This window comes from Trichomonas vaginalis, chromosome VI (assembly GCF_026262505.1).
Source record: "Trichomonas vaginalis G3 chromosome VI, whole genome shotgun sequence".
Taxonomy (NCBI): domain Eukaryota; phylum Parabasalia; order Trichomonadida; family Trichomonadidae; genus Trichomonas; species Trichomonas vaginalis.
This window is the reverse complement of record NC_067208.1, coordinates 1,156,397-1,169,359: the sequence shown is the minus strand read 5'-3', so window position 1 is coordinate 1,169,359 and position 12,963 is coordinate 1,156,397. Positions and strand designations below refer to the sequence as shown.

Below are 12,963 nucleotides of genomic sequence, written 5' to 3'. Positions count from 1 at the left end.
AGCTTTCATATATGATAATGAAATTATGGCACACATATACTACTACAAATGAGTTTTGTATCCATATATTTTTTCCCAAAAGATATCAAAAATATGACGAGATAATAGCATTTTATTTTTGGTCATTCACTTCACTTTCCGCCACCCTTAACTTTAATTCAAATTTTTGACAACTGAAGCGTCGTTGAAAATTAACCTTAAACATCTGAATTGAAGGCCGTGTTATAGGGGCGTAAGTACACCATTAATTATCATTTTCTACTCTTATATTATCTTCATATTAAGGTCGATGAAAAATTGAGCGTTTTTTAAAAAACGCCGTTTGAGAGGAAAATTGAGAGCTCCAATGTATACTTTTTGACATTGTCAAAAACTTTGAAAGGACCAAAAAAATTTTAGTGTCAGAAAGTTTACAAATGTATCCTTTCTGACAAACAGACTCTCAGAAAGTATTCAAACTGCGGTTTTTAATTTCCGCACTTTTTTTTGGCAACTTTATAAAGATATTCATTAACACAATGAATCTACCGAAATGATAGTATTTTTGAAACAGAAGGTGGAAAATGCATAAACCCATTTTCCTACGTAAAGTCTCACTATCGTTTTTCTGCCTCAATATTGAGTGAGCTCGATTGAGTGAACCTCTATCAAAAAAATTGAATAAGAGACTTTACGAAGGAAAAGGAGTTTATTTAATGTGATAAAAAAAATGATAAGATCTAAATAAATTACAAACAATTTAACAATGGTAAAACAAATATATAAAGTATATAATTTTGATGTAGAAATTATTATTTTGAACTATGAGATTTTCTTCTTCGGCTGGAAGTAACTCTTGTTGATGGAGGAGGTTCTACGATCTTCTTTGGTTTATCATCTGATAAGAAATCAATAAAACTTATGAATTCTTCAGTAATTTTCTCTAATTTTTCATTAGATTTTGTTTTTTCAGCTGAAATTTGCAGTTTCTCTTCTATTCTGGTTTGTGGATCAAATAAACGCATTATGTAATCAAGTTCTTTTGTATCTGCTGCAGAAATTCTTGAATCTATTTCTAAAATATTATTTTTCGCATTTTCTTTCACAGGAACTAAGTTTTTAGATATTTCAGTATCCATTTCTTTCAGTTCATCACTTATTTTTTGTTGTTCTTTGTCAAATAACTGATTTAAATTTGATATTAACTCATTTTGTTCATTTTGAGTTATTTCTAGTTGTTTCTCAACATATTGTTTCTTAACATTAAATTCTTTGATGATTTCTTCTTTCTTTGAGGAAATTTTTTCTAATATTTCGGAATTATCTGGTTTTTCTAAAACAAAAGGGTCAATAGGCTTTGAATATTGTTCAATTTGGTCTGTTATTTGTTTCTTCTGTTCTTCAATCTGTATTTTTGTGGTTTCTATCTTAGATTTCAGAGAATTTAAAATATTTTCAGTTTCTTCTTCATAATTCTTAATTTTTAGTTCTGCTTCCTTCTCTTTGTCTTTAAGTTTCTCAATAAGTTCGTTTTCGAAGTAATTTCCTTTGATTTTTTCCAAATTTTCTTTCATTTTTTGGATTTCTTGTGAAAACTTCGTTTTTAAATCCTGTAGTTCCTTTTCATGGTTATTAATGATGTCTCTGTTCTTGTTCTGTGTCATTCTGAGCTTCCTTATCGAGTCAATTATTTCAATTCCTTTCAAATTCTCTTCATCAGTGTAAAGTTTGGATAACTGATCTATTTTTGTGTTTAATGGTACTTGCTCAACCTGTATTTGCATTTGGAACGAGTTTGTAATATCATTTTCTTCAGAAATTTTTTGTCTATTCAATTTTCGGATTTCTTTGGTAATTTTTGAAATTTGAGAGTCCAAAGCCTCGATTTTACGGGATGCAAAGGTTTTTGACTGGTCAACCTTAGCTATTTCATCATTAAGAAGTTTGGCGATCCTTGAAACATTGTTTTTATGAGAATTTAGCTCAGAATCAAAATTAAATTCCAAATTTTCAAGTTCAATACGATTTTTCTCTTTGATACTGGTTACTTTCTCATTAAGATCACTATCGAAATGGTTCTTGACTAATATTGCTTTGTTTTCTAGCTCAGATTTGAAAATTTTAATTTTATTTTCAAGATTTTTTCTTCTTTCTTCCATTTCTGGTTCATTTTTCACTAGTAATTCTTTTATATTTGTGTCCTGGCTCTCCATTTTATCTCTAGCTAGTTTATTTTGCGAATCTTGTTGACGAATCATTTTAATTGAGATTTCATTGAGTTCTTTCTGCTTTTTTATGTTTTTGTTGATAGTAATGATTTGATTGGCAACGAAATTTTTGAACTGTTCCTCTTTTTTTGTGATTAAAATTTTAAATCCTTTTTCTTCTGCTTCATATCTCTTTCGGAACTTGTTTTCCATGCTATCCAGGCTTGATATAAACGATTCCTTTTGGTCTAAAACGATATCAAGGTTGTCATTTGTATTTGATCCAATTTTTTTGAAAATTTTATCCGAAATCAGCTGATAACCATTGATTTTAGACCTTGCCTCTTCATTTAACATTGTTATCGTGGAGATTGTCTCATCGTATTGTTGTTTCAACGCAATTCTTTTAGATTCGCTCATATTCGACTTTTTCTGCTGATTTGATTCGAAAGAATTTGCAGAAATTTGTTGTTTTTGTCGAATATCGTTTAATTGGTTTTGTAACTGAAAAATTTCTTTTTCATGAAAATTTCTTTTTTCGTTCAATTTTTTGGTTTGTATTTGGATATCAAGGCTGTGGGACTTGTTCTCGAGCATCATGTTTCGTTTCACACTTTGTTGGTCTTTGTTTATTGGTTTTATTGCATTTTTTATTTCATTTAAAAAATTATTGCGATGAAACTGAAAATTGGCTTGTAAATTCTTGAATTGCTTAATAACATTGGTATGTTCTTGTCGGATCTGCTTCGTAATTGCTTTAATTTCTGCAATTTCCGTTTTATATTTATTAAATTCTGAAATTCTCTTTAAAATTTCAATTCCTACCATCTTCTTGATTTGCTGTTGTAGTTTATTGATGATATCACCGTTCTCTTTTGTAATTTGTGCAATATCTTGTTTAAATTGAGAAATTATTTTGTTTTCTTTGTCTTTGTATTCTCTTTCTCGTATAATTAATGATCTAGTTATGTCTCTCCTGCAACTGTCGTTCTGTTTTTTAATAGATTCTAATATTTTTAGTTGTTTTTCTGTAAAATTTGAAAATGAAAAATTGATATTTTGTTGCAAATCTGCCATATGCTGTTTTAGATCTTTGTTTTGAAGACGTATGTTGTTATATTGCTCGATTGCGTTTCTTATTAAGTCCGAATAATCTAATTTTATCTTTTTATATCTATTTCCGTAGTCGTCGCATGCATTATTGATGATTAATTTTCTAAAGTCAACTAAATCGTCATAAATTTTGTTTGATGTATCAATAAAATCATTAACAATTCTTTGTATTTCGTCATTATGAACAGTGTTGAGATTTTTCATCTCAATCCCATAGTCAAAAGCTTTTCCATTCATCACTTCTATAACCTTAGCAAGTTGAGCTGTTTTCTTGCAGGAGTTATGGATAAAAGCTTCATTAATTTCACATAACATATAAAATAAAATTCGATTGTGAATTTTTATCTTTTTCTCTTTGATTGGCATATTGGAATCCCCTATGTAAGTACTTTAGTACTTATGGTTATCAGAGTTAGCATGTGAAATTGCATAGAAGCGATTAAATGCACATTTCTAATAGTATATATCTTATGATGATGGTTCTTATCAGAGAATCCTTCGGGCATAAATATGTGTATGACTATTATTTACATCTTCATTAGTATTGTCATAATATATTACACATTTTGCAAATTAAATTCTTATTTTTGTGTTTAACTAGCAAACTATAGCTATTTAATTAAACAGTAAATATTAACATTCTATACATATTTAACTTACATATACCTTATTTTGGAAAAGTAATGTTTACGATATTCATTTAAAAATTTCATTAATATGTAATTAAAATGAGATTTTGATTCAAACTCTAATTAATTTGTGGTCATGCAGCAAAGGATTGATATGAATGGCATACATATAAAAGCTGAAGGAGGGAATAATATTTCATAAATAAATATTTTTAGAGATATAACAATTTTTTATTTAAGATTGTCGATTGCTTTCCTTTTTGCTCTTTCTCTTTTCTCAATCTCTGCTTTCTTTTTTTCTTCAATAAGATCAAAGTTTTCCATCAGCAAATATATACTGATTTTCGATTTGATTTCCTCTTTAAAAACAAGTTCTTTTTGAGAATCATTTTTATCTATTAGAGTAAGACTTTCTTTGATATAGTTGAGGATTACAAAGAAATTTGGAGGTGTATGGAAGGATATAAGAACTAAATAGAAAGGAAATTCATGATCTTTATCAAATGGTCCATCATCTCCATTGAATATTTTGAACATTCTTGTATCGAATGTAGTAAAGATTTTATATAGTTCAATTGGGTCTTTGTTATATGAAAAAGCTTTGCAAAAATTAATTTTCTTTTGTAGCCATTTTTCACTATTCATGAACATAGCTTTCTGATAATCAAAACATGGAACATCTGGATCATATTGGAAATCATAAAATCTTTCATATCTTTCAAAAATATTTGCACGCATTTGAAAATAGATATCTATATCATGTTTGGAAACAAACTCTTTGTAGGTTTTCTTGTAGTTATATTTGATAAATTTCATGTGTTTTTGATAAATAAAGTATACATCTGGGAATTCCTTTTTGAGATTTTCAACATCTTTCTTGAGAATATATTTAGTTTTACCTCCCTCTTCATATAAATGGATATAATATCCAATTAAGTTTTCGTGTATTTCTTTGTATTTTTGTTCAAATTTTAATAGTTTTCCCTTTGTAGTTGCGTATTGGCATGATAGAGTAGCACCATAACTCTTTTCTTGTGGATTTATTTCCAAAATCACATTATTTGCAATTTGAATCATTCTTGGATCATTGCTACTGAATAAACTTTGCATTCTTCCTTTTTCACTGTATTTGAGGAATTCATTAAGTTTCTTTTCAAAATAAGCTCGCTTATTAGAATGGATTAAACTAATACTGTATCTCAAATATCCCTCAATTGTCATTTCATTGTTTGGATTTGAAATGATAGGAAGAGGAGGAAGTTCCTTTAAAAGATTTCTAAGTCCTTCATGTTTAATTCTTTGTTCTGTTTCAAGAGAATTTCTTGGTAATATTACGTCAATGTATCCTGTTTTTTGACTCTTTGTAGAATTCTTAATTGTATTATTTATATCAATAGGAGCTTGTAATTTGACGAAATTATCTTTCGCATCAATGTAATAAGGAACAAGATCTAATAATATTGGATGTTTATTGATTAAAAGTTGAAGAGAATTTGTAATGACTTCTGGTGTGATTTTTATTAGATCAAGAATGTAATCTGGACATTTATGAATATTTTTGTTAAATTTGTTAATGAATTCATTTTCATCTGGCTCCAAAACATAATTATCAGTTGAATCAAAGTAAGCATAAGATATGTCAATGATTTTGTTTAAAAAATAAATGAATTGAGGTGTTAAAAACTCAACAATAGCAAAGTTGAAGAAAAGTGCTTTAAATGCAGGTTCTTTACTGGCTTTATCATAAATTTCCTTCATGAATGAATAATGAGATTGTTTTGAAGATTCTTCGTCTAAATTTGTTTGAATAAGAAAATAGTTGAAAAAAGAAGGAAAGTAAGTGATATATAAATCAATTAGATTGTGTGAATTTATAATGTCATTAAGATTTTCTTGGGTGATAATTTTCTTCGATAACAAGAAATTCAAAATAATTTCTGGTTCATTAACTAATTGGAAAGCAATACCTGTTTCACTAAGTTGATGTATTATCTTATTCAAGCGACAAAAGTATTTTTCGTATGTATTTGTGATATTTTCATTAATTTTTTGAATTTCACCTATAATATCATTTCCTGATTCGAAAAATGCTTTGGAAAACTCCACATTTTGGTGTATTATACGTTGAACGTCTTTCAGGGCCTTAAACTTATCAATCATGAGTCAAAATGTTTATAAAAATTCCAACTTCTGAAATTCCTCACTTTAATCGTGTGTCGGAAAAATTTCAATACGGTTATATCATTAAGGATTTTTGCCTGATAAATTGAATTTTGTCAATAAATTCCATATCAAATTGAGTAAATTGATAATCATTACGTATTTTTTAAAATCTATCAAGCCATGTCAATGCAACATAACCGAAAGATATTTCAGACCATATTACTCTAATTGAATGAAAATTGTTTTATAAGTCTTATTTTCAACAGTTATGCATAAGTGTTAAGAATAATCCTTACTCATGGTATAAAATATATCAAATGTGGTCAATATAACATGATGCAAAGATATCTCAGGCCATGATTTATTCGAGATCTAGAAATTATTTTACAATTTGAAAGGAATTTGATTGAAAGATAGATATATATTTTATTATAACTTGATTATTAGATTATAGTATTTGCAAGAATTCTAAAAAATACAAGTTTGCCGAGTGAAATTCAATATCCTTTCAAAATTGAAGCGAAAAGAAGCCTGAAACTTGAAATATTCCAAGGAGAAGACTTAGAACATTGCAGCAATAACGATTTGATTGCTCAAACTAACATACAAAACATTCCATCAAATATTGATTCCCTTTGGGTCAAATTGAAACTTGATGTCAATGGTGTCATGACTGTTTATGTTTGTGACAACACGGGAACAATGGAAAGAGAGCAGAAGCTTGATGCTTTGATACAACTCTCTGAAAATGATTTCAGAAATGCGAAAAAGATATTGGATTCAACAGAACAAATTTCTCGAATGAGAGATGATTTCGACAGAAGAATTGATAATTTGTCTCATGAAGTATCACGAATGAAGAGGAAATCAACAGATAAAAGAAAGTTTTCTAATCTAGAAGATAGTATTGATGAACTACTGCAGGAAAGAGAAGACATGCAAGATAAAATGAATGGTACAAATGAAATTGCTAAATTAATCAACAAACTGCAGAAACTTGAAAGAGAATTCCAAATATTGTCTAAAAACTAATATTGTTCTAAATAAAAATTTTGTTTATATTTAGTATTATACTATACTTTGAGAATTGTTTCCATCATATATTGCATTAGGGTGGTTATTTATATAAACTTATTTTTCATGAAATAACAAAAATAATTAAATGTTTTCAGATACTATCTAGATAGTGAGTTAAATGAACTTGAAGTTCAATTTATTTTGAATGCCCTCTCAAAAATTGAATGGACGTCGGTCAACCCTTAACAATTTTCATTTTTTTCTTTTAACAATTTCGTTTTATTTCCATTTATTGTGAAATGATTTTTAGCATACACCTTTCTTTGTTCATCTTCTAAAATGAAATGTGAATCTCAAGATGAGTTGCATGTTACTGCGCTATAATTTGAATTCAATACGTACATAATATTACTAAATGTATTTTAAGATAATACAAAAAATTAGGCTTGCAAAAAGATATCGAAATGTAATTTTCATTAGATTCAAAGTTCTGAATAGATTTTGATTTTAACTATTGATGAGTTTGTCAAACCTCTATAATAATAGAATGTAGAACTAATTAAATATAATTAATAAAAAAATACAAATTTAAGTGATATTATAAGAGATATATGTGATGTTACCAATATGATATGATATTGAGAACTGATAGAATTGTGATGTGAGACTAAATATGATTTTATTATGAATAGGAGAATAATATTAGAAGAATTTCTTGAATTTAATGTATCTGAATATGTAATTGGGCATATATTCTATATATATATTGGTAGGTTAACTAGAAATAAGAAGATGAAAGATTGTTAATGAATAATATGAGATTAAGCGAAAATATATTGTTCTAATAGATGAGTGTTGAGATCCAATATATATGAAGAGGGGTATGTGAGAGGAAATATGTATATTTAATAAAATAAGCGATGAGAGAAAAAATAACAAAGATTTATATGAAATTTTGAGTATTGAAAAAGCTCGATTAGTGATTTTATGTCTGTTAAAGGAATAGATATGCTAGGAGAAAGATAAATTGAATTAAAGAAGAATAAAAAAAGTTGATTAAGATTGATAAAAATATTGAATTGTATGACAATGGAAAGAAGGAATAAATTGGTGTTGTTATGACGGTATCATTTCGGGAGACATTGCCTCTGCATGTCTCCCAGAATGGAACAATGTTCCGCATTGATAACTTGAACGCGGAAGTTTGACCGACAAGAGTGTATTGTGCACTCTTGTCGGTCGCAGTGTCTCATTCTGGGAGACATTGCCTCTGCATGTCTCCCAGAATGGAACAATGTTCCGCATTGATAACTTGAACGCGGAAGTTTGACCGACAAGATTGCATAATGCACTCCTGTCGGTCGCAGTGTCTCATTCTGGGAGACATTGCCTCTGCATGTCTCCCAGAATGGAACAATGTTCCGCATTGATAACTTGAACGCGGAAGTTTGACCGACAAGAGTGTATTGTGCACTCTTGTCGGTCGCAGTGTCTCATTCTGGGAGACATTGCCTCTGCATGTCTCCCAGAATGGAACAATCTTCTGCAATCAGAATGTGATTGCAAAACTTTGACCGACAAGAGTGTATTGTGCACTCTTGTCGGTCGCAGTGTCTCATTCTGGGAGACATTGCCTCTGCATGTCTCCCAGAATGGAACAATGTTCCGCATTGATAACTTGAACGCGGAAGTTTGACCGACAAGAGTGTATTGTGCACTCTTGTCGGTCGCAGTGTCTCATTCTGGGAGACATTGCCTCTGCATGTCTCCCAGAATGGAACAATCTTCTGCAATCAGAATGTGATTGCAAAACTTTGACCGACAAGAGTGTATTGTGCACTCTTGTCGGTCGCAGTGTCTCATTCTGGGAGACATTGCCTCTGCATGTCTCCCAGAATGGAACAATGTTCCGCATTGATAACTTGAACGCGGAAGTTTGACCGACAAGAGTGTATTGTGCACTCTTGTCGGTCGCAGTGTCTCATTCTGGGAGACATTGCCTCTGCATGTCTCCCAGAATGGAACAATGTTCCGCATTGATAACTTGAACGCGGAAGTTTGACCGACAAGATTGCATAATGCACTCTTGTCGGTCGCAGTGTCTCATTCTGGGAGACATTGCCTCTGCATGTCTCCCAGAATGGAACAATCTTCTGCAATCAGAATGTGATTGCAAAACTTTGACCGACAAGAGTGTATTGTGCACTCTTGTCGGTCGCAGTGTCTCATTCTGGGAGACATTGCCTCTGCATGTCTCCCAGAATGGAACAATGTTCCGCATTGATAACTTGAACGCGGAAGTTTGACCGACAAGATTGCATAATGCACTCCTGTCGGTCGCAGTGTCTCATTCTGGGAGACATTGCCTCTGCATGTCTCCCAGAATGGAACAATGTTCCGCATTGATAACTTGAACGCGGAAGTTTGACCGACAAGAGTGTATTGTGCACTCTTGTCGGTCGCAGTGTCTCATTCTGGGAGACATTGCCTCTGCATGTCTCCCAGAATGGAACAATCTTCTGCAATCAGAATGTGATTGCAAAACTTTGACCGACAAGAGTGTATTGTGCACTCCTGTCGGTCGCAGTGTCTCATTCTGGGAGACATTGCCTCTGCATGTCTCCCAGAATGGAACAATGTTCCGCATTGATAACTTGAACGCGGAAGTTTGACCGACAAGAGTGTATTGTGCACTCTTGTCGGTCGCAGTGTCTCATTCTGGGAGACATTGCCTCTGCATGTCTCCCAGAATGGAACAATGTTCCGCATTGATAACTTGAACGCGGAAGTTTGACCGACAAGAGTGTATTGTGCACTCTTGTCGGTCGCAATGTCTCATTCTGGGAGACATTGCCTCTGCATGTCTCCCAGAATGGAACAATGTTCCGCATTGATAACTTGAACGCGGAAGTTTGACCGACAAGAGTGTATTGTGCACTCTTGTCGGTCGCAGTGTCTCATTCTGGGAGACATTGCCTCTGCATGTCTCCCAGAATGGAACAATGTTCCGCATTGATAACTTGAACGCGGAAGTTTGACCGACAAGAGTGTATTGTGCACTCTTGTCGGTCGCAGTGTCTCATTCTGGGAGACATTGCCTCTGCATGTCTCCCAGAATGGAACAATGTTCCGCATTGATAACTTGAACGCGGAAGTTTGACCGACAAGAGTGTATTGTGCACTCTTGTCGGTCGCAGTGTCTCATTCTGGGAGACATTGCCTCTGCATGTCTCCCAGAATGGAACAATGTTCCGCATTGATAACTTGAACGCGGAAGTTTGACCGACAAGAGTGTATTGTGCACTCTTGTCGGTCGCAGTGTCTCATTCTGGGAGACATTGCCTCTGCATGTCTCCCAGAATGGAACAATGTTCCGCATTGATAACTTGAACGCGGAAGTTTGACTGACAAGGTGCATTATCCAATCTTTTTTGTCATATACCTCAACCCACAAAGACAAAACCTTACATAAAATAGGTAAACTTTGGTTTTCACTTAATAATGTTTATTTTTAATTTTTTGTTCTTTATATAACTTTTTCTTCTACTAAACTATTTTACAGACTCTACTGAGCTATCCTCACATATATACCTGTGACAATAACACATATATACTCCCTTCATATTCTGATCTCATGACATATTACAGCACAAACTATAATTATACAACATACCTCATAAAGTCTGATTTTACCCCTATCTAAGCGTTCAAAACCTATTTTCCCCGCGTAATCTGATTCTTCTGGCTCTGCTGATTCGATTTCTGCTGTCAGATCGTGAAAATATGCATCACACAATGAGATAAACACAAAATACACAACTTAATATTTTCCTTAAAATTTCTCTTCAAGTTCATACTGAAACAACATCTTTTTTTTGAAAATACAATTTTTTCAAAAAATGTATGAATTCAAAAGTGCATACTATATCTAGTCATTACCCAACATTAATTTTGTATTTTAGTTTTTAAGATATTCATTTTATTATACGTCTTATTCAGAAAATTAAATATATTTGTGAGGGAAAACGGAGGAAATAATAAATATGTCAAGATCGAGGAATTGACAATTTTAAGGAAAATATTAAGTTGTGTATTTTGTGTTTATCTCATTGTGTGATGCATATTTTCACGATCTGACAGCAGAAATCGAATCAGCAGAGCCAGAAGAATCAGATTACGCGGAAAATAGGTTTTGAACGCTTAGATAGGGGTAAAATCAGACTTTATGAGGTATGTTGTATAATTATAGTTTGTGCTGTAATATGTCATGAGATCAGAATATGAAGGGAGTATATATGTGTTATTGTCACAGGTATATATGTGAGGATAGCTCAGTAGAGTCTGTAAAATAGTTTAGTAGAAGAAAAAGTTATATAAAGAACAAAAAATTAAAATAAACATTATTAAGTGAAAACCAAAGTTTACCTATTTTATGTAAGGTTTTGTCTTTGTGGGTTGAGGTATATGACAAAAAGATTGGATAATGCACCTTGTCAGTCAAACTTCCGCGTTCAAGTTATCAATGCGGAACATTGTTCCATTCTGGGAGACATGCAGAGGCAATGTCTCCCAGAATGAGACACTGCGACGACAAGAGTGCACAATACACTCTTGTCGGTCAAACTTCCGCGTTCAAGTTATCAATGCGGAACATTGTTCCATTCTGGGAGACATGCAGAGGCAATGTCTCCCAGAATGAGACACTGCGACCGACAAGAGTGCACAATACACTCTTGTCGGTCAAACTTCCGCGTTCAAGTTATCAATGCGGAACATTGTTCCATTCTGGGAGACATGCAGAGGCAATGTCTCCAGAATGAGACACTGCGACCGACAAGAGTGCACAATACACTCTTGTCGTCAAACTTCCGCGTTCAAGTTATCAATGCGGAACATTGTTCCATTCTGGGAGACATGCAGAGGCAATGTCTCCCAGAATGAGACACTGCGACCGACAAGAGTGCACAATACACTCTTGTCGGTCAAACTTCCGCGTTCAAGTTATCAATGCGGACATTGTTCCATTCTGGGAGACATGCAGAGGCAATGTCTCCCAGAATGAGACACTGCGACCGACAAGAGTGCACAATACACTCTTGTCGGTCAAACTTCCGCGTTCAAGTTATCAATGCGGAACATTGTTCCATTCTGGGAGACATGCAGAGGCAATGTCTCCCAGAATGAGACACTGCGACCGACAAGAGTGCACAATACACTCTTGTCGGTCAAACTTCCGCGTTCAAGTTATCATCAAGCGGAACATTGTTCCATTCTGGGAGACATGCAGAGGCAATGTCTCCCAGAATGAGACACTGCGACCGACAAGAGTGCACAATACACTCTTGTCGGTCAAACTTCCGCGTTCAAGTTATCAATGCGGAACATTGTTCCATTCTGGGAGACATGCAGAGGCAATGTCTCCCAGAATGAGACATTGCGACCGACAAGAGTGCACAATACACTCTTGTCGGTCAAACTTCCGCGTTCAAGTTATCAATGCGGAACATTGTTCCATTCTGGGAGACATGCAGAGGCAATGTCTCCCAGAATGAGACACTGCGACCGACAAGAGTGCACAATACACTCTTGTCGGTCAAACTTCCGCGTTCAAGTTATCAATGCGGAACATTGTTCCATTCTGGGAGACATGCAGAGGCAATGTCTCCCAGAATGAGACACTGCGACCGACAGGAGTGCACAATACACTCTTGTCGGTCAAAGTTTTGCAATCACATTCTGATTGCAGAAGATTGTTCCATTCTGGGAGACATGCAGAGGCAATGTCTCCCAGAATGAGACACTGCGACCGACAAGAGTGCACAATACACTCTTGTCGGTCAAAGTTTTGCAATCAC

General features: G+C 33.4%; 3 protein-coding genes across 3 annotated transcripts, besides 2 other annotated features; 1 reads left to right on the top strand and 2 right to left on the bottom strand.

The window, feature by feature from the left end:
• Positions 1–151: part of a mobile genetic element that runs on past the window's edge.
• A 535-nt stretch (positions 152–686) lies between these two features.
• On the bottom strand, positions 687–3,800 carry TVAGG3_0783500 (biological adhesion protein; the record flags this gene model as incomplete). The annotated part of the gene is made up of 1 exon (XM_001311287.1): positions 792–3,614. One exon carries the CDS (start codon positions 3,612–3,614, stop codon positions 792–794), a length of 2,823 nt encoding a protein of 940 aa, XP_001311288.1.
• Positions 3,801–4,052: 252 nt separating this feature from the next.
• Positions 4,053–6,513, bottom strand: TVAGG3_0783490 (uncharacterized protein; the record flags this gene model as incomplete). The annotated part of the gene is made up of 1 exon (XM_001311288.2): positions 4,160–6,088. The coding sequence occupies one exon, from the start codon at positions 6,086–6,088 to the stop codon at positions 4,160–4,162; it is 1,929 nt and encodes a 642-aa protein (XP_001311289.1).
• Positions 6,514–6,760: 247 nt separating this feature from the next.
• On the top strand, positions 6,761–7,123 carry TVAGG3_0783480 (ATP binding; the record flags this gene model as incomplete). The annotated part of the gene is made up of 1 exon (XM_001311289.1): positions 6,761–7,123. The coding sequence occupies one exon, from the start codon at positions 6,761–6,763 to the stop codon at positions 7,121–7,123; it is 363 nt and encodes a 120-aa protein (XP_001311290.1).
• Positions 7,124–7,350: 227 nt separating this feature from the next.
• Positions 7,351–7,447: a mobile genetic element.
• Positions 7,448–12,963: the final 5,516 nt, after the last annotated feature.